The sequence below is a fragment of the Onychomys torridus genome, chromosome 6 (genome assembly GCF_903995425.1).
Source record: "Onychomys torridus chromosome 6, mOncTor1.1, whole genome shotgun sequence".
NCBI lineage: Eukaryota > Metazoa > Chordata > Mammalia > Rodentia > Cricetidae > Onychomys > Onychomys torridus.
The window spans coordinates 62624706-62650571 of record NC_050448.1 but is presented as its reverse complement, the minus strand read 5'-3'; the positions used below and the strand labels follow the sequence as shown (position 1 = coordinate 62650571).

At 47.7% G+C, this 25866-nt stretch overlaps 1 protein-coding gene across 1 annotated transcript in view; it reads left to right on the top strand.

Annotated features, from left to right (window-relative positions):
* Positions 1-20089, top strand: part of Fam160a1 (family with sequence similarity 160 member A1) — an 87327-nt gene extending 67238 nt beyond the window's left edge. The window contains exons 7-11 of the mRNA XM_036191094.1: positions 2569-2759; positions 5280-6410; positions 12802-12980; positions 13302-13440; positions 19280-20089. Of these exons, the coding sequence (XP_036046987.1) occupies positions 2569-2759; positions 5280-6410; positions 12802-12980; positions 13302-13440; positions 19280-19533 (1894 nt within the window). The 3' untranslated portion in view covers positions 19534-20089. The remainder of the gene's footprint in view (positions 1-2568; positions 2760-5279; positions 6411-12801; positions 12981-13301; positions 13441-19279) is intronic.
* Positions 20090-25866: the final 5777 nt, after the last annotated feature.

The window sequence follows — 25866 nt, the reverse complement described above, 5'->3', positions numbered from 1 at the left end:
TAAAATCTCCAAACAAAATTACGTAGCATGTAGTCAAAAGATGGCTTCATAAAAAATGCATGTACTAAATGCTCACATGATTTTTCTGTTAGCAACGACCACATTATCTTGGTATTTATCATTTGGGAAGTTGTTAGCATTTATTCTGTTCCCCACCATTCTCTCAAAAAGATGGAAGGACACAGGGCTAGAGTATGGTGTGTGTGCTTACCCTTGATTTAAAAAGTCAACAGAGCAGCAGTGCTGGGAACCCTTGGGGGGGTCGTTCACTGGGGTGCCTGTCCCCATTTCTGTCCCACAGAACCTCTGCTTTAACCAACAGGCATCTCCCTCCATTTATGTAAGAGGACATTCTTAGCATGTGCTGAGAACAGGTATTTTTAAAGTCGCACATTGTCAATTCTTTCTTCTAAAATAATTTCAAGCTATCTACTGGGTGGTATTTGATAAATAGTTTTATTGGCTTCGATCCAGTGCTCCATTTTGTTTAATACTTCAAACAAAGAGTAGAAGCATGTATATCAGTTTAAGTCATGAAACACAGGCATTGAGTTCGTGCAGTCTATGAAAACACGGAAGCTGTTGAGTCTATGAATAGTTAATGATCCACGTGCGTGTACAGTAAGTCCCATGTCGCCTGCATTACTGTAGACCGTTCCAGCCTGGAATAGAAGAGTTCCCATCGGTGCTATGGGAGTCCTTGCCTTGCCTTCCTCCTTATCATCTCACATCAGACCTTGGCCCTCTGGGAAGCAGCGGCTGTCACCTCCCCATGCCAGAGCTCTTGTGTACATTCATGAGCATGCCTTTCTCCCACCATTTTCATGTGCTGTCTGCTGTGGTATCCGCCTTGCTCTGGCCCTTTGCCTAGGAGCTATTTCACTTCCATTATGTCCTGGCCCCTGGCTGCCTGTGCCTGCCTTCCATCCAGCTGCCCCCCCCCATGCCCCCATCCTCAACTGCCCAGAGGTGCCGGGCAGCTGGATTAGCTGTGATGCTCTCTGAGTTCCAGCTGGCCTGTGTTCAGATAGAGGTGGGCATTGCTTCTCTCCCCTTGTCACCCAGATTACCCAAGGTGTCTCAATTCACAGAGCCCTTAGGAGAAGGGATGTCTTTATTTTCCACCTGCGCCATCCATCCTTGCTCCTGTACAGTTCAGACCCAGGTCTCCAAGGTGTCTGGACAAACCCGTCTCCTGGGCTTCCCTCCCACTCTGCTCCTCTCTGTTCTTGTTGCTTTCAAGAAACAGCTTAGATGTAGATGCCACCACACCAGAGTGACTGATGGGTGAATCTGGCTCTTAGAAACAGCGGTGAGGTGCCCATGAGGGTGGAGGGAGTAAGGAAAGACAAGACTCTATTACCTAGCTACACTAGGAATTTAAAGGACTCAAGAAATGGCTTGATTTGGGGAGAGCGGCAAGTTTGTGTTTCGTAGCTGGAGAGTGCTCTTGAAGTGACCACTTCAAATGGATCAAGGGCATTGAATGTTTCTCTCCTTGACTGAAGCCCCTTGCAGCAGATGGGCCGTTAGAACAAACAGGTGTCTTCATCGGGATCAACGGGAGATGTGGGGACCAGTCCATGATTATAGGCCTCTAGACATGCCCTGTGAGCTGTGCTTCCATCTCTTTCAGGGGATCCTTAATCACAGCTTGATTTCCTCTGTGCTGCCTCTTTCTCAGGAGCCGAAAGGGGAAGTCAAAAACATTCTGGTTTACTGAAAGGTTGTGGTTGCTTAAATGGGGGCTTAGGCTGCTGTGAAATTGTCTCTGGCCTCCGGTCCTTCAACCACTTGGTCCATCCTTGTTGAAATGACTGGTGTGGTGTTTGCCTTCAGAATGGGCAGCCACTAAACCCACCCATTCTGCCCACAGAGCTCGGTGGTGTGCTCAGGTGTGTCTGAAACAGGTGATGGGATCTTCTCTTCTCCGGGTTCATGTTAACACTAAGATGCTTTCAATCACCAGCCGACCTGCGCAGCAGGGTCCAGGGCTCCCCACTGAACTGTTGGGCACCATTTTCCAGAGAACAGAAGAGGCTGTGGAGGGGTTTGCCACCTTCACTGCTTATTGTGGGCCAGGGTTTTAGGAATCAAAAGACAAAACTATTGAAGCAGTTCTTGCTCTGGTAGCACACATGTTGAGGAGGTAGATTAGAAATATTAATGATGCAAGATTAATAATGCTTCCACGTACACACAGGGGAGGGAGAGAAGGGCTCTGCCTTGGCAAAAGGAGCTGGGAAGCCTCCCCAGAGAACGTGGCGCTTCCATGACAAGGAGCTGTCAGGAGGAGAAGGGGAAAGCCTCACTCCGGATGGAGTCTGTGGTGGGTTTAAAGGCATAGGGGTAAAGAGGGACATGAGATGGTATTGGGGAGGGCTAGAAATGTGCTGAAGAGAACGGTTCTGTCAGAAGGAAGAAGCCCTTGGCAGGCTTTTGAACAAGGGAGTGAATAACCAGTGTGCTGCTCATGATTGGTTCCAATTTTGTATTTTATGGCGTCATTTGTGATAGTGGTTTCAGGGCATTGCAGAGACATTGAATGCTGGCTCTTTGTCATTCCAGGTATCTGATCCCCTGCAATCACATGATGCTGAGTCAGAGGTGGGCCGTGAAGGAAAGAGACTGTTACTCCATGTCCGCGGCCAAGCTGCTTGCCTTGACCCCCGTCTGCTGTACCAGTGGCATCACCCTGACGCTTGGGAACCAAGAAAGGGATTATATCCTCTGGTCAAAGTGTATGCATGATGGTTCAGGTGGGAGCACGTTAGGATGGTCTTTAAACGTGATGCCAAATCCCTCTCTCTGCCTGGTGCGTCTCTTTGGGAAGACATGCTAACTGCAGGGTGAAGGAATAGTTGGAGCTTTTTCTGCTGAAGAAAGAGTTGTAGAGTCTATAGTTAGTGTTCACCACAGCACCTGCCTTCACCTAGTCATTTTCACAGATTTTATATGTTCCTTTTAGTGGTGTCTTCTGAGGCCAAATGTGAAAAATGTGTATTAACACGTCTTCTAAAACAAAATGAGTTACAGGTGTTCAGTCTATAACCAAGACAGACCTGCTTTCTAATTTCCAAAATTCAAAATTCAGATTAAAAATGACTTTCCAAAACTTGTCAGCTACTTTCTCTTGTGCAGTCACATTTAAGGATGCGAAGAAAGTAGTGCTATCATTTGCAGATGAGGAGACAGACTTGGGGAGAACTGACTTGGTCAAGGTTGTGTCTCTGGCACCTTCTCGGATTCCCATACTCCATGTTTGTTCCATATCCTGTGTCTGGAGTTGCCACAGATGTGTGTCCTAGTGGGGACACACCGCTAGCTGGCAGGATTCCTGTGCAGCCGTTAACCTTGCCTCTTTTCTGTGAACTAGTACCTTCCCCAAAGGACTGCTCCAAGGATAGGTGAGTTCAGGCACACAGAGCTCTTAGGAGGCTTGCCCGGCACGTAGCCACCGCTCAGGAAATATTTCTAGGAGTAATTTGATGTCTTTTTCTGTAAAGTGTATGAGAGAAGCAGCACTAGCCTCTGACAGTAGGATGGTAAACAATGAGGTGTGTGTCTGTTTTACTGGGCTGTGTGTATACTCCTAAAGGCTCAAGCCTGATCCATTACGAAGGGGCACAGAGCTCACAAAGATGTGGCACCGGAGTGTGGAGAGGGTCCAGAGGAGGCCAGCACTTGAATCATCCATGGCCCTGCCACAGCTAGGGGCAGATGTTCTTCTATCTGTGAGCAAGTGGGGAGAAGTGTATCTACTGTATAGGATCATTAACTTCCATGCCAGTGATAAAGCACTTACAGTATGGTAGCTACTTAAGGAATGGTGGACAGCATGTTTCCCTCCAAGTCTGAGGGTTTTCTAGACATTTCGTTTTCGAGGAAATTACAAATGTCAATACAGGTGTTTTCACAACTATTTCGGTTCCTATGTTGGAAGTTATGAAGTCACCTCTAAACACATGACACCTTCTCAGGTTGAAATGACTGTTGTGATTGACTGTGGCTTGGCTTCAGGAGACCATCTGATATGCATCAGCATCCTGATTACTGCCAGCAAGGTGCAATGAGTTAGTTGCCTTGTCTAGAAACCCAGGATTTTTCTATTAGAAAACCTTGTTCTCAAACTGAGTCATTAGCCTTCCACTTTATTATCAAAATCAAAATACTTGAAAATTATTACATCCTGTGGCAAGCATCACGTTAGGAGCACTGCCTGTCATCCTGGAAAGTGGCCCTCATCAGCTATTGCTTCTCTGATGACTGACATTGTCACCAGAGAAGGATTCTCTCCCTCCAATCAGGTTCCTTGTCTTGGTAATAAATGAATTTAGAAATGAACTCTGAAGGAAACTCAAAGACAATTTTATTAGAATTTGAGAGAGAAACACACAGACAAGCAACTGTAAGTCATGGCAGATGGTGGGAAGAGGGAGATGAGGAAGAGGAAGAGGAAGAGAGAGGCCATGCCTCATGCCTTTTCAGTTAGGGTCCAAGAAAGCGGGGAGATCCTGTAATAGATGAGCACCAGCTACAAGCAGTGTATGGCACAGGGGTGTGATGTGGGTGGAGTCTTTAGAGAAAAAGTGAGGGTGTGCATAGGTTTCTGGCCAGTATCCAAAAGAAAAAGAGAAAAGAAGGGAACTTAGTTTTCTGAGTAATTCAGAAACTCTAGGTTGGCTCCACAGCAGAGGCCCTGTCAGAGGCTGAATAAGGGAGGGGTTTCTGGGAGGGTGAGTGCATTGTCTCTTTAAGAGGATAATTATTCTTCCCATCTTCTTAGCATATCTTCAGGTGAACCAGCTTTCCTGTGGGGTGCACTCAAGGCCAGGTGATTGACAGCCCCAGCTATATTACTCTTAAGGGAGGAAACAATAGTGTATAAAACTCTGATTGCATGTGTTCTCCTGGGGCCGGAGGCATTTAAATTTTTTTGATCAGGAGGCCTGAGGAGTGAACAAGCAGGTGCTTACCTTTCTGGTGTTGTCAGGAGATGGGAGGTGGGCTCCAGAGCTGACCATGAAGGAGGGGACCATCCTCATGGGCCTCTCCGGCTGTCTTGTTACCTCACAGCATTACCTACCAGTTTCTGTAGCTAGCACCTGGCCATTTGGGTTCGATATCTTCTTGAGGGTGGAGTGTCTGTCACCATCTTTCCCTCTTAATTCAGCTTTTACTGTCAGAAATAATTTAATTAGCTACTGCTGACCTAAACTGATACCAAGTCCCCGACTCATCCCCACCTCTCTTCCTGATGGCTGCTTGTTCCTGCACAGGGCCCGAGGAACAACCACTGCCAGAAGTGCCCTGCCCATCTTCTCCACCTGCCCCTCCTCCCTCTCCTGCCCCCGCAGCCTGCATTGTGGAATATGGGAAGGCCCTGGACATCAGCTACCTGCAGTATCTGTGGGAGGCCCACACCAACATTCTCCACTGCATGAGGGACTGCAGGGTGTGGTCAGCTCTCTATGATGGGGACTCCCCTGACCCTGACACCTTTCTGCAGAGTCTGCCAGAGGAGAGCCAAGGAAGTTCAGGCCACTCAGAGGCCAGACTCCCTCAGCAGCACACCAGGACAGCAGGGCAGACAAAGGACAAGAACCAGTCCGAGCTGGAATGGGACGACAGCTATGACACTGGTATCTCATCTGGAGCTGATGTGGGCTCTCCTGGGCCTTATGACGACGTGGAGACTCCAGCCCCACCAGCACCTGTTGACCCCCCCAAACACATCCAAGAGATGAAGAAGAACGCCATCCTCCTCTTCAAAGGGTCCTACATAGAAGAGTCAGACTTCCAGGATGATGTGATGGTATATAGGCTGTGCGCTGAGAAGGACTCTGAGGACACCAGGGAGACGCAGGGAGACACAGCTGACCCACCAGCTGAGGGCCAGCCCGAGGCCCAGCCTGAAGCCCGGAGTCCCCCCATGAGCAACGGACCTCTCTTTAGCCCTGACCCTGAGACAGAGCCACAACCCAGCAGGGAGAGTTCAGACCTGTGTCAGAACATGTTCTCAGAAGCCAAGCAAGAGAGTGAACCTGATGCAGCCTTGGAATCAAACTTGGAGTTGACAGCCCCTGCATTTGGGGCGGAAGTCCAGTCAGACCTGCCGGGTGCCAACTCAGAGAGTGAAGATTTCATTGCACAGTATGACCAAATCATTCAAGAGCTGGATTCTGGCACTGAGGGCGTGATGGACCAGAGCATCCCCTCCTCTGACACCCTGCTTCTTACAAACCAGGAAGAGAGGCGAGAAGAAGGCAGAGGAGAAGAGGAGGATGACTTTGACTCCCTCATGGCAGAAGCTACTGCTGTGGAGACTGTGCCGTCCCCATTCGGTGTTGGAGAGGACACGGCCTTTACCAGTCGCCAACCCGTGAGGACTCAAAGCACCCCGTTCACAGGTGACAACCTAAGTTGCTTTGTAGTTTCTGCTTGTGCTGTGGTAAGAGGAGAGAGAACGGTGAGGGTAAGGTGTGTCTGTTTACCTGAGGAGCGAAATATTTTTTTTTTTTTAATTAAATTAAATTAATTTATTTATTTGGGTTTTCCGAGACAGTGTTTCTTTGTGTAGCTTTGTGCCTGTCCTGGAACTCACTCTGTAGACCAGGCTGTCCTCGAACTCACAGAGATCCTCCTGCCTCTGCCTCCCGAGTGCTGGGATTAAAGGTGTGCACCACCACCATACGGCAGGAGTGAAATATCTTTGCAAGGAGTGAAGGGGCAGCCTTGTTTTGCCATTCCTACTGTGATGGATGTGTTTGGTTAGCAAGTCAAGGCTTTAAGCTGTCTTCTGTCTTATCTTACCCGATCTTCGTGATAAAGTAATAGGTCTGATTGGACCACACAAGAACCGAGTTGTTTTTTTAAAGCTGCATTTCCTTGAATCTAATTTTTTTTTCTCCTTATCACTTACTCGTATGTGTATTATATAATATATATAATATATATATATTGCTATTAGAGGGTGACATGTTTGTTCTAAGCTCTGTCCCCAGTGGCCAAGAAGTGACATCATGCTTGAAGCACTTGCAGGATGACAGTTGGGTAAGGAGAAGGCTACTGCCCTTAGTTGGCCTCTTGCCCTAAAGGAAAGACCAAACACCTCCTGATAAGACTAGACCCACACGCACTAACCACTTTCCCAATGTGTGTGTTCCAGTGAGAACACTGCTGGCAATAGGCAGAATGTGTGTAAGGCACAGGGGCTAAGATAGGGTCTAAACGAGTGTATCAGCTGAGGAAGTATGACAGAAAACATCATTAACTATTAAGCAGGAAAGTCTAAACCTACACACACAGAGGGAATTCCCACACATAGGCACTCAGTGTGCCCAGGGAAGGTTGGATGACGTTTGATAGCAAACAGAAGTACTGGAAGAAGCGGGTGACACAGAGGGACAGACTATGGCCTTGGAGTCACCCCCTGGGTGTACCCTGGCTGTTCACACTTACCAGGCGTGGGGCTTTGGTATCCTCATGCCCCCACAGTCCCTGTGAGGACAGACTGAGGTAGAAAGGGCGCTGCTGTTGTTCTTACTAGTGACCCTCTCAGAATCAGTTGAGAATTGTCTTTCCTGGGGAGCAGCTTGATGAGGAAGAACATTGTCCCCACCTTCCAGAATCCCCATAGACAGATGGAACAAAAAGATTGCCTTCTAGTCCAGTCACAGAGATCTGCTATGATTTCAAGGGGGCTCCCCACCCTTCTCCCCCAATATTTATTCATTTATTTACTGATGCCTGAAGATGTATTTAAATGGGGAGAAAGCTTTTAATTCCCCAATTATCAGGCTTGAGCTTCTAGCTGAGATAGCATTTCAGTGTGAACAAGTTTTAATTAAAATGGAGCCAGTCAGTCGATCATAAGTTAAAAGGATTAGATCATCTTAGGTTTCCCAGTTGATAGGGAAAGGACAGAGTTGGGGAGTCAAGTGAGGGAAAGGGGCCCACGTCAGCTGCCTGTCCTCTTGACACACCCAACAGGAAGAAGACCCAACCATGTCCTGCAACCTTTTTGTGGGACATCAGGTCTAAGTCCTGGCTAAAGAAGGCTGCCATTTTAGGGTGCCAGCTTTCTGACAAAGTGGTTCCGTCCCTGGGAAGTGTGTAAATTGGGAGAAGTACAGCTTAGGGGGAAGCATAGAAAACAACACCTTATTACTAACATCCATGATGTGTGTGTCTTCACCTGTGAGCTGGTAAAATGTAGGTTCCTCGGTGCACGTGGCTCACTTAACTAAGATCTTGCCTTTCCCCTTCCTCTTTTTTGGAACTTGTACATGGTGTCAGGAAACATCTTTCCATGTGTGAATTCTGTTTCCAAACTTTCAAGTATGGGCTGAGGCGGTAACTCACCTTCCCTTTCTCCACACAATCACCAGGGATCAGCAGCAGAAATTAATTCTGTTGAGGTGAATTTGCTTCCTAGAAAAATCATAGTACTCCACTTTTTAAATTTATTTATTCATGAATATGACAATTTGATCCTATAATATTCAGGAAGCTCTGTCCATAGCACCTAAAGACACATAATTACAAGAATATACAGTCATTCACAGAGACACCAACAAAGAACTTTTTTTTCAATGAAAAATGGTCAGAAATGGAATGTGTTCCACTGGGAGGAGAGCCCAGTGGAGGGAGGGTGAGCACCACACACAGGGGCTCTGGTGGCGAGTGGAAGTGGGAGGCAGGGTTGTGAGACTTTTCCTGGGGATGCACGATTAAATATCTGTTTACCCTAGACAGGGCACTAAGGACAGACAAGAAACCAATCTACCCAAGTTAGAGTGTTGAACAACAGAGTTTGTTGAAGGGGTACTTACAAAGCATGGGTGACTCAAAGAAAGCTGCATCCTTCTGAAAAGCCCATCCCAGCTTGGGCAGTGACTCATAAACTGCATCCCCAGAGGTCTCTGCACAACTTGAAGGCAGCTATGCCAGAGTCTCCTCTCCCCCAGCAGTCTCTAACTAGTCATGGAATGTCGAGGGGAGGCCTTGTGAACCTTGCAGGTTCCTGAGTTTTCTGAGCCTCATAACTTTAGTTAGCTTCTAAGTCTTAGGAGCCTCCCTCCTTCCCCGAGGAGGAAATGGCTGACTTTAAGCTGGCAGTGAAACGGAAGTGAAGCGTATGGTCTCATAGGGCAAAGGTGAGAGAGGAAGCCCAGGAGTAGTTGATGTCTGCTTGTAGAGAGTCTGGGCCAGGATGAAGAAGGGGACCTTGTACTCCTGGCCAAAGCATTAAAGTTGGAGTGTGGCATGAAGGCCTTAATGTGCTGTGGAAAGGGTGGGGGTGGGAGAGGTAGTAGCAGGAAGAACAAGTGGGAGACCTGTTATTGCATCAGAATATAGGCTGTGCCCTTGCTTGACCTGGGAATTGTTTATTTCCACAACTTATGTGCCATACTCATACTTCTGTGCCACACATCCATCCATCCATCCATCCATCCATCCACACATCCATCCACACATCCATCTACACATCCATCCACACATCCATCCATCCATCCATCCATCCATCCATCCATCCATCCATCCCATCCAAACCATCCAAACCATCCAAACCATCCATCCATCACATCAACTCATCCTCTTATCCATCCAAACATCCATCCATCCATCCATACATACATACACACATCCATCTACACATCCATCCACCCACCCGCCTATCCATCCATCCTTCCATGCACGCACACACACACACACACACACACACACACACACACACACACACACACACCTAGGAATCAAGGTAATATGCTGGTTAACAGCCCTACAAACAGATGGTCCAAAATGAAATTCGGACTCCATTATTTCCCAGTTGTGTGTATTTAGCATTCTGCCTTATCTTGAAATGGGATAAATAATTAACATACTTCCTAGGATGATTTTTATGAAGTGAATCAGTACAGTAAAAGTACTTAGAACTATGATTTCTGTATAAGATGTACTTAATAAATGTTTTCAACAATAATTAAGATATTATTTTATTGTATACATACAATGATTCTATAATATACTAGAATCTGTAATAAGGGTTTCTTCTAGGAGGTGGCCTGTTTTTCACTTTACACCTTTATATTGTATAAAGATGCATGTGTTTATGTATGTATGTCTGTATGTAATTTTAATCTCTGTTAAAATAGAAAAATTGTTGCTAGAGTCCAGATGGGACATGAAAGGACTGTGTCTAAGGCAGAGATGCAGAGCTGGAAGTGAAGATGAACATTTAGATGTTTCCAGGGTTGGATTTGTGAACAGAGCTGAGTCACAGAATCAATAACAACCTTGTTTTTGGAATTGAGAAATGCAGGGAACAGACTCAATATAGACCAGGGACTGAGTGAGCATTTAAAAGGCAAGAAATGAATGCTGGTGGTTGGGGTGGGGCAGTGAGGGCTTTCTGAAGATTTAGCTGTTCTGTGATAAGATGTCTGAGGTCATAGCCTCTATTTTGGATCACTGTTTCAGAGGACTCAGTCCATTCACTCAGCCCCATTGCCATTGGTCCTATGATAAGGCCACACAGCATGGGGTGTAGAATGTGCCCAGGAGCCTCCCATCTCATGGTATTATGGGAGCAAAACAGAACAAGGAATATCAGGATCCCATTAGCATCCTCAAGGTATGCCCCCTAGTGACCCAATTGCCTTCTACTAGGCTCCACTTTCTAATGTTCCACCACCTTCTTATAGTGCCGTGAGAGTGACTAGCCTTCAGTAAACCCATGGCCCTTGGGGGACAGTCACAATCTAAACTAGCAGGTGAGGAGCTTATCGTCCTCCCAGGAATAGAGGGGAAACATTCACCCTCCACTCCCAGTGTTTCCTGTGACTTTCTGAGAGTAGTGCAGTCTTCTGATTTTCAGATGCTTACAGTTCCCCTGGCTTTTTGCTAAGCAGATTTCTTTGATGTGCTAGACACCAGCTAAGAATAAAGTCAGGATTCAGAGTTTAATGTATATATTGTTATTGCTCATACCTACGAATGTATAGTTAGCATCATTGGTGGATTACAGTGGGAGTCTCCTGTCCTTGACCTAATGCACTGTCATGTAAAACCTCATTCTCCACCTTGCATGGGAGGTGAGCTATTTCAATCCCCCATGTAGTAGTGACGGGCTGGCTATACATGTCTACCCTAGTCACTGATGGCCAGCAGTATTCATGTCTGTAGGTAGGGTGGCTAGATGCAGACAAGAATACTCTGGGCTCAGGGAAAGTACATTAGGAACATGTTTTGTTGAAGGTTCAACCTACTTGATTATGTCTTTACTGAACATATTTCTTTTTTGATATGGAAGTATGGAAGGAAACAAAGATGTCAGCACCGGGGTGGAGTGAAGGTATGACAGACGAGAGACGGGAAATAGGTCCAGAGTAGAAGAGGGTAGGAAGGCAATTCAGGAAGAGACCTGTGCTGCAGGGACATTTCTGGGGTTCTTAAAGGGACAATCATTAGTGGCTTTCAAACCAACATTCCAGCCTGTGGGGTTTCTGGGTACGTTTGGTAGACTTCCACGTTTGCTTGGCAAGATTCTCCAAGGCTCATCAATCCCCTTAGCGTTCATCACCCAGTCAGCACAGAGAGTGGGTGAAAAGTTCTGCTAACCCTTCCCAGGGATGGTGTGGCATGTGAAGGGATCGTACCTCCCAGGGCCCTTAGAGATCCTGACACAGGATCACTGCATCGCCCACCCATGTAGCACTCAGCGTAGTTGTGTGCTCTCATTTCCCAGAGAGCTTGAGTCCTTATAAGCGATTTTGCCCTTTGCTGCTGGCAGACTTCTGCATGAAGCATCTGGAGATGAAGTGTGTTTGTGTCACACTCGCTAATGGTGGTGAAGTCTTCATAAGGCGTGTTGATCTATCAAGGGTTATGTGCGTGTCTTATAAATATGCCTGGGCTTAGTGGCATCATCAACAGCTCTACTGGGGGGAATAGAGAAGTCTCATCCATCTTGCTTAATGGAACACTTTTATGGTAAAAATTTAACACATCTCCAAGTAATTTTATTAATTCCAGATTTATTATTATTTTTTGTTTTCTTTGCCCTCAGTAAACCAACACATAAACCATATTAACTTGTTACCAATGTGAAGCAGAAACAGCTTCCTTTTGCTAATATATATATATTTTTATGAACTGCTTTTGTAATCATACGGCTTTACTTTTTGAGACCCCTGTGTCATACTGGCACATTTCCTGAGACTGAGCCCTTCTTTCTCTCTGGTCTGAAATAGAAAATGTGGATGCTGAGTTGCGAGGCATAGTCAGGCCTCCATCCAGGGCCTCTGCATTCACCTCATCTCCCTTCCCACTCCTCTGCTTTATGACCCTTACTGAGGCAGAGCCTCTCTCAGGTGTGTGGATGGGACAGACAGTCCCTGGTCACATGTTAAACATTGCTCAAACATGTTTGGTACTCTCTATGAAGACTTGTTGCTATGACACTTTTGGTGGACTCTTACATCTATCTGCATGTAGTCCACAGCACCAAGAGATAGTGAATTGTAGATTTTGAACACTGACAGAATCAAGGAATGAAGAACCAGTGTAGAAAAGCAAATTTAATCTTTAGAAAGTGTGTATTGTCTGAGCTTTTCAAAGTTCTTTCTGGCTTTCAAAGTATTAAAGGTGGTTAGAGAGTCAGGATGTTAGTTCTCGTTCACATGGAGAAGCAGGTATGTGTCATGCGTGTTCACACCCTGGGCCCAGGGTGGTCTGCGACCATGGCCCCAGTGGTCCCACATGCCCAGCCAGCCCTGACACTGTGTGTTCGCCCTGTAGGTCCATTCATCAGTGTGGTCCTATCAAAGCTGGAGAACATGCTGGAGAACTCTCTGCATGTCAACTTGCTTCTCATTGGCATCATCACCCAGCTGGCCAGCTACCCCCAGCCACTCCTACGCTCCTTCCTCCTCAACACCAACATGGTCTTCCAGCCCAGCGTCCGCTCTCTCTACCAGGTATATTACAGCCACACCTGTTCCTTTTCTCTTTCCCTTCCTCGCATGGTTCTGTTAGTTTTCAAAATCCCACATCCCAATTAATTTGCTTTCCTTCCCTGTCCTATTAAGCTGGTTGTGTCGATTATTCTAGACAAACTGCAAATCTTCATTTAGTTTGATGTTTTGAGGGTACCTTACCAGGCCCACACAGTCAGTTAAACATGAGCAGGTGTCTGATACCTTAACAGTCCCTGTAATGAGGGCCGGACCCCAAAGATATATTGGTAACAGTAAACTTTTGCTGTGGAGCAATAGCATCATTCATGTGGTTTTTGACAGGTCCTTGCGTCTGTGAAAAACAAGATTGAGCAGTTCGCTTCCGTGGAGAGGGACTTCCCAGGGCTCCTCATCCAAGCCCAGCAGTACCTGCTCTTCCGGGTGGACATGTCTGATGTGACCCCTGTGGCACTCACCAAAGGTCAGGAAGCTTTCTCCACTGTGTCATCCTAGCCTGGTCCCACTCCCCCACAATCTGGGTTGTGTTTGCAGACATCTGGACCCTATGAGCATCAAAGAATATTTTCATTTGTGTCCATCTTAGAACAGCCTCTTCTCAGATCTGGAGGAAGGGCTTCCTGGCCTCCACAGAGGCTCTGGCTGGCCATTGATTTTCCTTGCTGATGTGGTTCAGGGAAGGAGCTAATGTGTGAGATGGTGTTAAACTCCAATAAATCACAGCACCTGTGGACCACAGAGAGGCATTATGTGGACTCCTGGAACCATCTTGCAGCCATCTCTGCCCTGCAGATGCCATCTGTTCTCTTTATTATGTTTTCAGAGCATCTTGCGCGCACACACACACACATACACACACACACACACAAATGTGCTTTAGGACTCTAAGAGGTGGACGCTGTTAATTAGGATGAGAAGTAAGGATTGCCCTCAGCCTGATTCCTGACAGAATAGCCCTGCTGGCCCCTAGGCCTAGTGAGCACTGCTGCTTGGCCTTGTTTTGGTTCTGGCTAGACAAATCTGATGTCCATTGTCTTCTGAGCTGTGACCTGGGCCCTGGTGAGCACAAACGAGCAAATGTCCAATATTGCTCTGGCTTTACCACAGTTGTCCAGGTGTGGAACAAGGCTTCCATGGAGCGGGTAAGCAATGAGGAGACTAGGGCCTAAGGGCTAAGGCGAGTGGCCAGGAACAAGGCTGAGAATGAGAGGCAGAAACATAACTCTGGGAGAAATTTGCACCATTAAAAAAAACTGAAAGGAGTCTGGAACTGTGTGCAGCCACTGGATCGTGTCTCTATGTGTTTGCTATCTGATCTTGGTCTCTTTGCTTCATTGGGTCTCAGTGTCTCTAGCTATTTTTGGAAGTGGGGCTATGGATGAAACCCAGAGCCCCCAGCATGTTAAGTACATGCTGTACCACTCAGCAACATCCTCTACCCTTCCCTTGACTTTTAAAGGAAGGATTTGTTCATCTCTAAGGTACTTTCTGGCCACAGCAAGAACTCTGGTTGTGGTGAGCTACTGGGGTACCACAGCAGATTTCAAAAGAAAGTTGCCGAGGCACCACTGGTAAAATGATGGGTCAGGGTTTAACTTGTGAGACTTTGAAAAGTGAAGGCAAGGCGGTTGAAGGGAGGGAAGGTGTAATTGAGGCCCTGAGGCCTCTCAGCCACATGGGCCGCTGACCTGTGCGCTCTGCTGCTCCTGAGGGAGCTTGTGCCTCTTTTGCCTTTGTGTTTGATAGATCACTGCCAGAACTCAGTGGCTCCAATCACTGCTGTCTCTGATTGTGTATGAGTGCAGGTACAGGTGGGCTTGGGGTGTGTATGTGTGCCCTGACCCCAGCCAGCTTAGTCGATCTGTCCTGGACCCACTCACGTGTGCCATCAGCAGTATGTCTAGGATGGCCCACACATCTTTGCCTATTGAGTGGGGTGGTAGGATGTTTCTTACCACTTAGCAGGTTAGTTCAGGCTAGCAACATACCTGGCGGTGGAGCTCTGGGGCTGAGAGTGGGAATGTAGCAAGCACCTGAGGCTCAGGCTGAGAGCTCACTCAAGGTCAAGTCTGCTGCTTTGGGTTGCCTGAGGCAAGTCTCTGGGTGCGCTAAGTGGGAAGAGTTGTCAAGGATGGTAGCCATACACCGTCCACTAGATGGAAGTGGCTCAGTCTCCTTGCTTCACTTGTATTTTATAGTTTGTAAGGTGCTTTCCTAGAGAGTCAGCTTCTGTTGACGAACAGCACTGTGAAGTGGACAGGGCAGGTTACACAGGCTCCATCTTCACACACGAAACTAGTCTGGCCTGCCCAGGGTAGGCAGCCAGAGGGCTGAGGCTCAAGTATATGAGAGATATGAGAGTATCCAACCTCATTCACAGAGGCGAGGGGGTGTGTGCATGCACACACATACACCCCACACATGTACACACGCACACGCACAAATGTGTGCATCCTCAGGAGACACTATAGTAAACCGTAACCAGCATATGTGGAGTGGGCAGGGTGGGCTTGGCCCTGGATCACTTTGTTTGGCAGCTGTGGTTAGGGGATATGTGCCCAAGAACTTCTTACCACAGAAGTCCTCACAGTAGTCAGCTAGTATCGATGCTTGTAGGATCCTGACACTTGGGGGACTTGATTTGTAGGAAGCTTCTCTTGAGAAAGAAAACTTTCCCTTTAATTGGGCTTGTCTTAGTTACTTTCTGTGACTGTGATGAATCACCATGACCAAAAGCAGTTTGAGGAGGAAAGGGTTTGTTTCAATTATACTTCCAGATCCTGGCCCGCCATCACAGGAAGTCAGGGCTGGAACCTGGAGGTGGGAAACGATGTAGAAGCCATGCAGGGGCTGGTCATTGCCTTGCTCCTCATGGCTTGCTCTGTTTGCTTTCTTATAACAACCAGGACCACCAGCCCAGGGATGACACTCCCCCATCTATCATAATCTAGAAAATGCACCGCAGGCAAATCGGGTAGGGGCATTTTCTCAGTTGAGGTCCCCTCTCCCAAAGTGACTCTACCTTGTGCCAAGCTGACATAAAAGTTGTCAGCGTAGAGTTACTCAGACCAACTTTCTGCTTTTAAGTTAGCCAAGTGACACCCTCCACTGTAACCAGAAATCCAAATCACAGTGAGATAGCGGCGCTGTCACCAAGAACAGAGAGCTGGCTTCTGATGTCCTTGTGGTATGATTGCCACCAATGGGTCCTGTTCTCACAGGGCTGGAGCAGTTTACGGTGAGAATCAAGGTGCAGGAGCACACATTTGGGTCTCCAGTGCTATGTGCCATGCCCTTTGCCCTGCCCTGCCCTGCTGTCAGATGAACAGAACGTTTGCCCTGCCCAGCTTCTGAAATCCTCTGAGTCAATCTTGAATACCATCCACAGCAGCAGTTCAGACCCAGGGCACCGGTTCAGAACCCAGCCCTGGTCCTGATGTTGAATGATTGACACTTCCTTCTCCTGCCGCTCCCTTTGGATGTGGGCATGCTCGTTGGGCCCTTTTTATATTCAGCAGCCAGAGCTGCCCACCATTCAGCTTCTGCACAGCCTTCCCTTCGTGGTGTCCCCCCAGAAAGGCCAGCCTCCTCACGGACGCTTCCAAAAGCAGCAGTGAAGAGCACCACTGCTCTCACAACAGGGGAACAGAGGATTGCCTGTGCTGGTTACACAGACCAGATCATCGGCTACTGAGGGTTAGGTACTTCATGAGCTTAAAAAAAAAGGAGGGAGAGAGGGAGGGAGGGAGGGAGGAAGGAAGGAAGGAAGGAAGGAAGGAAGGAAGGAAGGAAGGAAGGAAAAGAAGGGGAAGCCAGCCCACGTAAATACTTTAAAACTATGCAACAATAGTGCTGGGCTCTGACTTCTATTCAGAGCCTCTGACTGAGCTCTGATTCTAGAAGGGTGGCCCTCTGATTCTAGATGCCCACCCATGTTATAGAGAAGGAAACTGACCTGGTGAGCCAGGCCAGGGTGATCACTCAAGTCTGCTTACTGTGACACACTGAAAGGCCATTCCCTGGTGGCAAGCCAGCTCAGGTCCACCCCAGCAACTGTGGGAACCGCCCGAAGGATGTCCCTGCAAGTTTCTAGACTCCTTTGCTACTCTTCTGCCTCATGAGCCAGGATTCTTGGATTCAAGCGGGGCAGATAAACCTTAGCAGTGACACTTTGAATTCACAAGTCATGCTAGATAAATACCCACAAAAAGCCTGGTTGAGAGGAGGGGCGGATTTGAAAGAGAAAGCTGGAAACAACGAGGAATTCGAGGCACTCTGGAGAGGAGCAGGAGCGGGAAGAAATGTGGGTCACACTTTGTGCAAAGCATTTGGTTTCTAGGAACAGACCGGCCAGAGGCTGTGAGACACATTGTCAGGTGGGTTTGACCCTTGCAGACACTAAGTACAGCACAGGTAAACGAGCAGTGCGTGGCTGAAGGACTGTGCAAGCCTCTAGTACATGGGGCAGGAACCAGAGCAGGGAGGGGCTTGAGGGACTGTGGAGCAGGAACCGCACAGGCTGTGGGAAGTTAGCGGCAGTTGAAGCACTCTGTATGCAGTCTAGTGACCCCTGTGTACTTGACACCCAGTGACTCATTGGATCCTTACAGTCATCCCAGGGGCTTTTGACAGGTCAGTGGAAGTGGAAGTACAGACAGAGAGGTGGAGCCACTTGCCTGGAGTAGCCCAGTCAGGAGGCGACAGAATCTGCTCTTAGCGCCTCTGAAGCTTAGGAGGATGTAGGGGAACAGAAATGTGGAGATGGAGTTCCAGATAGTGAGCAGCACAACATAGACTGTGGTCTGAGCAGGAAGCCTGCAAGTGTCCCAATCCCCAGTGGGATCCAGGCCAGCTTCATCAGTAAGTTTTGATGGCCCGAAGGAGAGCTATTGTGCCTGAGGACCAGCGTGGAAGGGGTTGCCAAGGCTGCCCTTTGGACCTCAACATTGTTCCCACTCTTGTTCATCTCCTGTCAGGGCACGTGAGGAAGAATTTCTAGTAGGGGTAGTGGGGGACATCTTCTCAACTTCTCTAGTTCTCTGTGACATGAACTGTGATAAGCTTTAATCCAAAAGGATATTTAAAGCAGCAAAGCGGAGGATTTTTTTTTTTTTTAACACTAAAGACTATAGAGTAGTGAGATGTGGAAAGTACTATAAATGTCAAGCATTTTTAGTGCTGTCGTTAAGCAACACTCTGAAAAGTGTTGAAAAATGGGGCTGAATTCTAAAAAGCAGCCAAAATAATGAAGAGCTTGAATATAGAGATTTAGAAGGAGTAATGAGATCATTTGGGTAGGGGGCAGAAGGTGGCATAAATAATTCCTACAAATGTATGAAGGTTGGAGAGCCCAGGAATTAAAGAGTCAGGGATGCTGGGCCATTTTAATTAGGGCTGATTTGGTCTAAAGTGCAAATCAGTTAGAACTCGGGCTCTGTCATCTCAGACTTGTGTTATTGAAATGGGGATGCAAGCCTTTGGCGGCGCTCTATAAACGCTGGCTTCCCAGCTTTTTGTGACCACTGGATCCTGATGGCTGCATGAGTACTTAGTCTGGTCCTCGCCATTACTTCTGGTGATCTGGAGGAATCTCTCACCCTTGTGTTTTGAAGCTGGAGGACCCAGTCAGTAGGAGCTGGGGTTTCTGGGAAGCCCTGGAGGTCATAGCAACAGGTGAGGATACAAGAGCTTAAGGAGCTGCACCTGGTGACCAGGGCTCCCCTGCACTGTGGTGTTAGGAGAGCAGAGGGGCCACAGGTGTCCTTGGTAAATTTCCCATGAGCCCAGTCTGCACTCAGCTGGCACTAGTGGTAGCAGGTACTGTTGGAAGTCCGCCTCTGTCTGTCTGTCTGTCTGTCTGTCTGTCTATCTATCTATCTATCATCTGTCTATCTACCTACCTACCTATTTATCCATCTATTCATCCATCCATCCATCCATCCAATCAGGGTTTTGCTTTGTTGCCCGGGCTGGTCACATGACCCTTCTTCTTTGGCCTCACAGATAGGCAGGACTTCAGGGTACAGCACAGTGTCTGGCTGGAAGTTTGTCAAACCTGTAGTCTTGCCACAGCTATGCATGAGGTTCCCTGTATAGAATTTTAGGCAAACAGTCCTGTATTAGAAGCTGAGCGCTAGCTGTTATCTGCTGGACAAGCTGGTCATGGAGCACTTGAGGGCTGTCTTCAGGATCTAGTCAGCACCCAGGACTAGTCCCTCCACTAAACCTCTTGCCCCTCTCTCACACACTTATTATTTAAGAGTTCCAGGACTACCTTTTTTTTTTTTTTTTCCTGCTTTCAGATCCCACTCAAGAGGTCTCCAGGACAGAAGGTGACAAGACCCTTATGGATGGTCCTCCACGAGTGCTTCAGCCCTTCCTGAGCCACAGAGCCAAGGTGGCTGGGGCACCCCCAAACCTGCCTCTGCCAGTGAAGAACACCATGCTGGCTGCCGCTCTCTTCCCAGAGTTCCTGAAGGAGCTGGCAGCCTTGGCTCAAGAACACTCAATTCTGTGTTACAAGATCCTGGGGGACTTCGAGGACTCCTGCTGTTAGCTTTTTATACTACTATTTTAATAGAGATTCGGTTTTATAAGGTTATAGTGTCTTGACTGAATGTTAAATGCAAAGCTGCTCATCAAAACCTGTCTACTTTGATACTTCCTGACAATACTTGATTTGTAGGGAGGCTTTTGTGTGCGTCCCCTCTCTCCAGCCAGGTCTCCCCTGTCATACAGAACGTAAGTCTCTGGGCTGGTGGTCCCCTTGGCGGGTCTTTCTGCCCCGTTTTTCCTCCTCACATGATCTGTAGCTGCTCTTCCATCCCTTGGAGTGGATCATTCAGCTTGTAGCGCAGACAGCACCGAGCACACACTGAGGTTCTATGACCTCTGCACACCGTGGTGGGGGTCAGCTTTTCAGCAGCCTCAAGGAAGCTCCTCCACAGCTGCCTGCACATGCCTGTTACCCCTACCCTCTGTAAACTGTAAGAACAATGTGGAGCTCTGCCTGCCACACAGGTATACATCATCTGCCACTATGAATTTTACTTCCAGGACCTGCAATCTCTCCACACGTATTGCCTTATGCTGTGGGAGAATCCCCCAGCCCCGGCTGTCTGCCCAGAAATTCACACGGAAAGAATTTGGAATGTGGGGAGTTTTCTTCTTGCTGCTGCTTGAGAGCTTGTTTTAGTCACTGGAACACAACCAAAGCCCAAGACTGCCTTAATTTAGGAAGATTTGCACAAAATGAAGCATACCTATGCAAACTTTGAATCTTAGGCATTTGATCAAAGTGTGGTATCATATACTTATGCAAAAAAATCCCTTATTGTATAAGTGTTTTATGAAAAGAAACATTAACTTGTGAAGTTATAGAAGATGTTTTTTGTGGGGGTGGGCAGAGTTTGGAATGGGTACAAAAGATAAAATTATGCTAATGGCAACTTGTAAAAACACTGGTTATTATTCTATTTTGCTAATAGGTTGCACTTTGTAGAGAAGTGAGCACTGTTCAGCTCATGTTGGCGGCTGGGATGGAAATGCACACGGGTCCCAGGGAGTTTGTAAAGCTAGGTGCCTACTGGTGACTCCCTCTTCATGGCCATGGTGTATGTCTAGTATCCAGTTGTGGAGGATATGCCAGTGGAGATGTACTGGTGACTCTGGCTTCTTGCCAGCTTGCTCCCAGCAGCATGGCCATACTTCAGCCACAGCCATACAAAGACAGGGAAGAACCCAGAAAAACAAGACCATAAATAACTGGTATTTATGATTATTAAAGTCCCCTTATGTTCTTGACCCAGCTCTGAAGTGAGAAGGTGGAGGCTTCGCAATGGAGGGATGCTAGGCCCAGTTCTGTTCTTTGTGGGCATCTCTGCTGAGCCCCAAGGGTGACACCAGTTCCATTGGTTGTATCTCAGGAACACTACTAGTACGTCAGTCAGATCCTGGTACAGGAGGGCATCGCAGAGTGGAGGGGCCTTTGTAGGGTCTTGAAGCAGCTTTGGATTGAGGAAACTGGAGAGCCAGACCATGAGACAAATGCCCTGGAGATCTGGCCAGGGCTCAGTGAGCTTTAGGAGCCAGCCTTGCAGTGTATCATAGGCTAAACAAGGATCCCTGATACCTGTTCTTGGAACATTGCTGACTTTACATTTGTCCTGAAAAGCACTTTGCTTAGCCATGGTGCAGCAGCCAGCACGTGGGAGGCACAGTAAATTGGTCTGCTCCTGCCCTCCTGATGAGTGCCCACAAGTCTCCATTGGAAGAGAGAGTAGCTTTAGTTAATGAGAGAGGAGCAGCTAGAGGAACGGTTACTCCTTCAAACCCCACTTTGTCTGGTTATCCGTTTGCCAAGTCATTGACTGCTGAAGCCGTATCTGAAAATAGAGTTCTTTAGCTCTGTGGTTTGATGCCCATCAGTACCAATACTGATTCTTCCCAAGTCCTCATTTCTTTTTTCTTCTTCCTTTAAAAAAATGCTAAGCAAGCATGCTGCTACTTGGCTATAATCTCTACCTTTTCTACATATTTATTAATTTATTATACACCCCAGAGTCCCCTTTGTGGAAGGTGTTTGTTGGGGAAGAGTGACTGTGTGTTGTTCTCCCCCACCCCACTGCAAGGAACTGAGGTAGACTTAGGTTAAAAGGGGGAAGGGTCAGGAAATCAGACTCCCTGGGGTGAGATGTTGTTAGCAAACTCACTTGGCTCCTCTCTAACTCTGTTTGTTTCTGAATCCTTACAGATTTCCCTAAGAGGGCTATGCTCAGAGTTTTTCAAAATGGAAGTCAGAAAACTGATCTGGAAATAGAGCATCGAGTACCTCAAAGCTCATGCAGTTGAGCTGAGTAGTCAGAATCGGTGTGGACACGCCCAGAGCAAATCTGCGCTATAGAAAGAGAGCAGCAAGTCCTGATGATTTGAAAGAGTGAGCACCGCTCTAGGCGGACAGGGGAAGGCAGGAGCTCTTTGTGGGAAAGTAAGAGTCGCGAGGTAGGTTATTTTAGTCCTCAAGTTCACAGGTTGAATGCCCCCCCCCCCCCCCCCGTCTGTCTGTCTCTGGTAATACATTTTGGGAGAGAAATTTTAAAGGTATTTGACATGTCTAAAATATGGTCCAGGGACTGTCTTCTCTTCCTGTGGCACATGTCATCAGCTGCCATGCTTGAGGAGCAGCAGTAGACACTACTGTTTGGCACTGACCCTGGATTGGCGTCGCTGTGTCTAGCCCGATGGACCTCAGCAGGGACAGGGAGAAGAGGGTTCCTGGAACATCACAACATTAACCTGGATCCATAATTCAAGGTCTGATTTAAGGTCTAGACTGAGTGAATTTTATGGTTCAAAATACATGAGCACACAGGGATAGTTAAAATTGATTTTGAAGAAAATCCGAACAAAGAAAATCCAGTGTAGATTCAGTCTAAAATAGTTTCCTGGTATGAATTCCTGTCTCCTAGATCTGGAATGCAGTTGCAGGAGGAACTAATTGAAGGTGGTTTGATCATTAAACCCTTCCTTTCTCTGATGTAGCCCCTGGAAGATGGCCCCCATTTGGTTTAACATCACTGGGGGAAGTACTGTGACATCCCGAGAGGGGAGTGCTATCTGCTGTGTGACCATACAGTGCTCTGCAGCCCTCAGTAGCAGGTCCTTACAAGTGGCTGTTTAGGTTTAGATGTAGTTGTGAGTTTCCAGCCCACTAAGACAATCTTGCGGTGAGGTGCTGTCATGTGAATTGAAGCTAGAAACTGGATCTGTGAATGGTTGGGGTTGGTCTAATTGGGGCAGCTGGTTGTTTGCATCCCTGCAGTAATCACCTGAGCTTGCTTCCAGCTCCATTTAGAGGTCTAAAGTTGTAATGTGGCTACTCATTCTGGATTGGCGTGCCCCAGGTTACTCTCAGTAGGGGAGTCTGGCCAGCATGGTGGAGCATGTCACAGGCATGATGTTAAACATGACTATGTTCCAGTTCTCACTGAAGGGCCGTCTAGTTCGGTTGCTGGTTAGCAGCTGGATGTTCGCAGAGATGGCTGTCAGGCTCGCCATCTTCATGGAATGCTTTATTGCAGGGCAGCTGTTATTGCACATGCCACTTCAAGTCACTGGCCCGGGACAGTACAGTTTGCTGCAAACCTCGAGTCATTTCTGCTGTTAGCTTTTCCCAAGGCAGTGGTTCCCCTGGCAGCTGAGGCCACAACAGCTTTAAACCATTTGGGGGATATCTTAGCCCTTTCCACTTCCTCTCCCTGTCACATACCAGCTTCAAACACCTTGTCAAGAGTGTGTACTCCACTCTTAAGTCTGTCAAGGAAGGAGACATTGAAAGAGAATGGAGTTGACTACTTCTTCTTTTGGAATGACCATCATAAACCTCATGCCTCGCAAAAAGCTCTTGGACTCAGAATGGCTTCTGGGATAATTTTGCCTCAGCAAATCCCTTTTACATCCAGGCATTGTTAACTCTTGACTTGTTTTGGAAGGCAGATTATCTCCGTGGCTCATTAACTGGATAAACAGAGCTTTAGCAAGAGATTCTCTGTGGAGCTCTTTAGGGGAACAGGACCACGGGAGAGGGAGAGGGAGGCTGGGTGGGTTGGTATCTGTGGCTCCTTGTCTCAGAGCCCACCTGCTGATGTGGCTGGTTTTAGCTAGAACTGGTCACAGCTAGCTGTGTTCTTGTCTTTGAAAATGTGAGTTAACCCAGGTCACTGTTGCCCACACAACCCTGACCACAGGATTTTGTCCCTGTGTTCCTTCTGGGTTCTTTCAGGGAGTTGAGATGAACTGTGTCACCTCAGAACCTGGAAAGGCAGGCGATGGAAGTGCTCAGGCCAGGTCATATGTTCAGTGAGCTGAGGCTGCACAAGCCTGTCCTCAGCATGTCAAGTGAAATGTCCTGGGAAAGTCTACAAAAGGAGCACCCAAAGCCAGGCCTCTTCTGTCCCTGCAGACATCTGACATGGGATCTGGTGCTGATGATTTTAAGACTCTGCTCAGCCCTGACCTGGGAGCCAATGGAAGCGGACTTCATGCAATGCCTTCTACTTGCCCACCCATGGGTAGTGGAACAGCAGTCCCCAGGTGTATCTGTCTAGAACCTGCCAAAGCAGCCCAGTGGCTGCCGCATCCACACTGCTTCTGGCAGTGGGCTAATTACATGGCCTTGTAGATGGACTGGTTTCCCTCATTAGTCTTTGGAGTCCTTGAAATGAGAACAACTAAATTCAATCTAATTGAAAGACACAATATAAATTGTGAGCCATGCCATAGGCTACAATACTGAGATGACCCACTTGAAGAGGTACATTCTCAAAACTTTCATGGCTATTTACAGATTACCAATAATTATGTTAAGAGGGGGCAGGGATAGTACTGACCTTGGAAGAATACTGGTAGTTTTTCAATCTGTGTCTTGAGAGAAGTGAACAGAAGTTCCCCTCATGCATGAACCTAGCAAGTGTAAAAGGCTGGCATTTGACAGAGAAGACCCAGAATTGACAGCTGTGGTAGTGAGCAGTCCCTCTTACAAAGGTAGGGAGACAGCTGCCTGGTCATTTGTTCCTTGGGTTAGATGAACTTATATTTCCTGTGTTAGCTTCCCATGAGGACCATCAATAAGCCACGATCTGGCAGGTGCATGGTTTGGGCCTGAGCAGGCAGAGGTGGCTGGGGTGGGGCGGGGCTGAGAAATCATCAGTTTCTAGCACTTCCCCCTACTTGGGATGGCTTGAGTCACACATCCAGCTACAGGTGTGTGGATTCCACTGACAGATGGCAGTAGCCTCAGCTCTGGTGCCAACTCATACATTTTAATGAGACTTCCCCTAACTGGTACAAACAGACCCAGACTACATTCATGCTTGTGCAAGAAAGAATGGAAAGTCCTTTCACGGAGGCCTGTGCACCAGCAGGCCACACTTCCTGAGTTTTAAGGTGTTCTATAGTTACGTCTTTCAAATGTGTCAGAGTTGGCCTTGGCTTTTCCTTGGAAGCTGGGCTATGTAAGAACTCGAGCTGCCTGGCTTAGGGTTTCAAGACAACAAGGGGACAGGGTGGCTGTGTCAGAGCTGGATGGGAAGAGCCTCAGAAAGACTGTGTGATGGCATTGCCTCTGGGAATGCTCCCTCCATATGCTCTTTTCAGTTGACAAAATCGGTTCTGATCCAGCTGCACCACCCACCAAAGTGAGGCCAGGACTTCAGCTTGTCAGTGCTTTCTGAGAAGCTTGATGACCCAGCCAGAACTTTTGGTAAAAATGGAGTTTGTAAAAGTGAACCTTACTGTTCTCTATGAAATTTGAATCTGAGCCCTCTGGCCACTGGAGCTCAGGCTTGCAGAGCGACAGGTGTCCCCTTTCTCTCTTGTAGGGAGGTTAGCAGAAAGCCCTTCAACGGCCAGTCTTCATCTGGGCAACACAGTGTGGGGCCTGTGGCTCCCTGGGTGAGGTAACATTCTAAAGGTCATCTCCTCCTGCTTGTCGGAAATAAAGCACAGCATTGGTGTCCACTCTGTCTCAGCTTTGGGCTGGGCAAGGAGCCATTGTCTGGTGATGGAGATGGGGTGCCCACTCTCCCCTATCCCTCAGCTACCCCTGGAAGGATGGCCCCCAGCAATGATCTTACCCAGGTGGAGAATCTGGTCGAAGATGAGGGCCTCCAAGGTTTCCCCACCCCCTCCACTGACAGTCTGACAAATATTTCTAAAACAATCTGGAAAACTAGTCATCAGAAGGAGTGTGGTGTGTCTGAGGAGCAGGCACGTAAGAAACAAGGGGGTGCCCAGGCCTCCGGGGAGGAATGGCTACACCACAGGCAAGGGGATGGAGGCAGCTGGCCTTCCTCACCATCGTCAACTGTACTTCAAGACAGTTAAAGGTCAA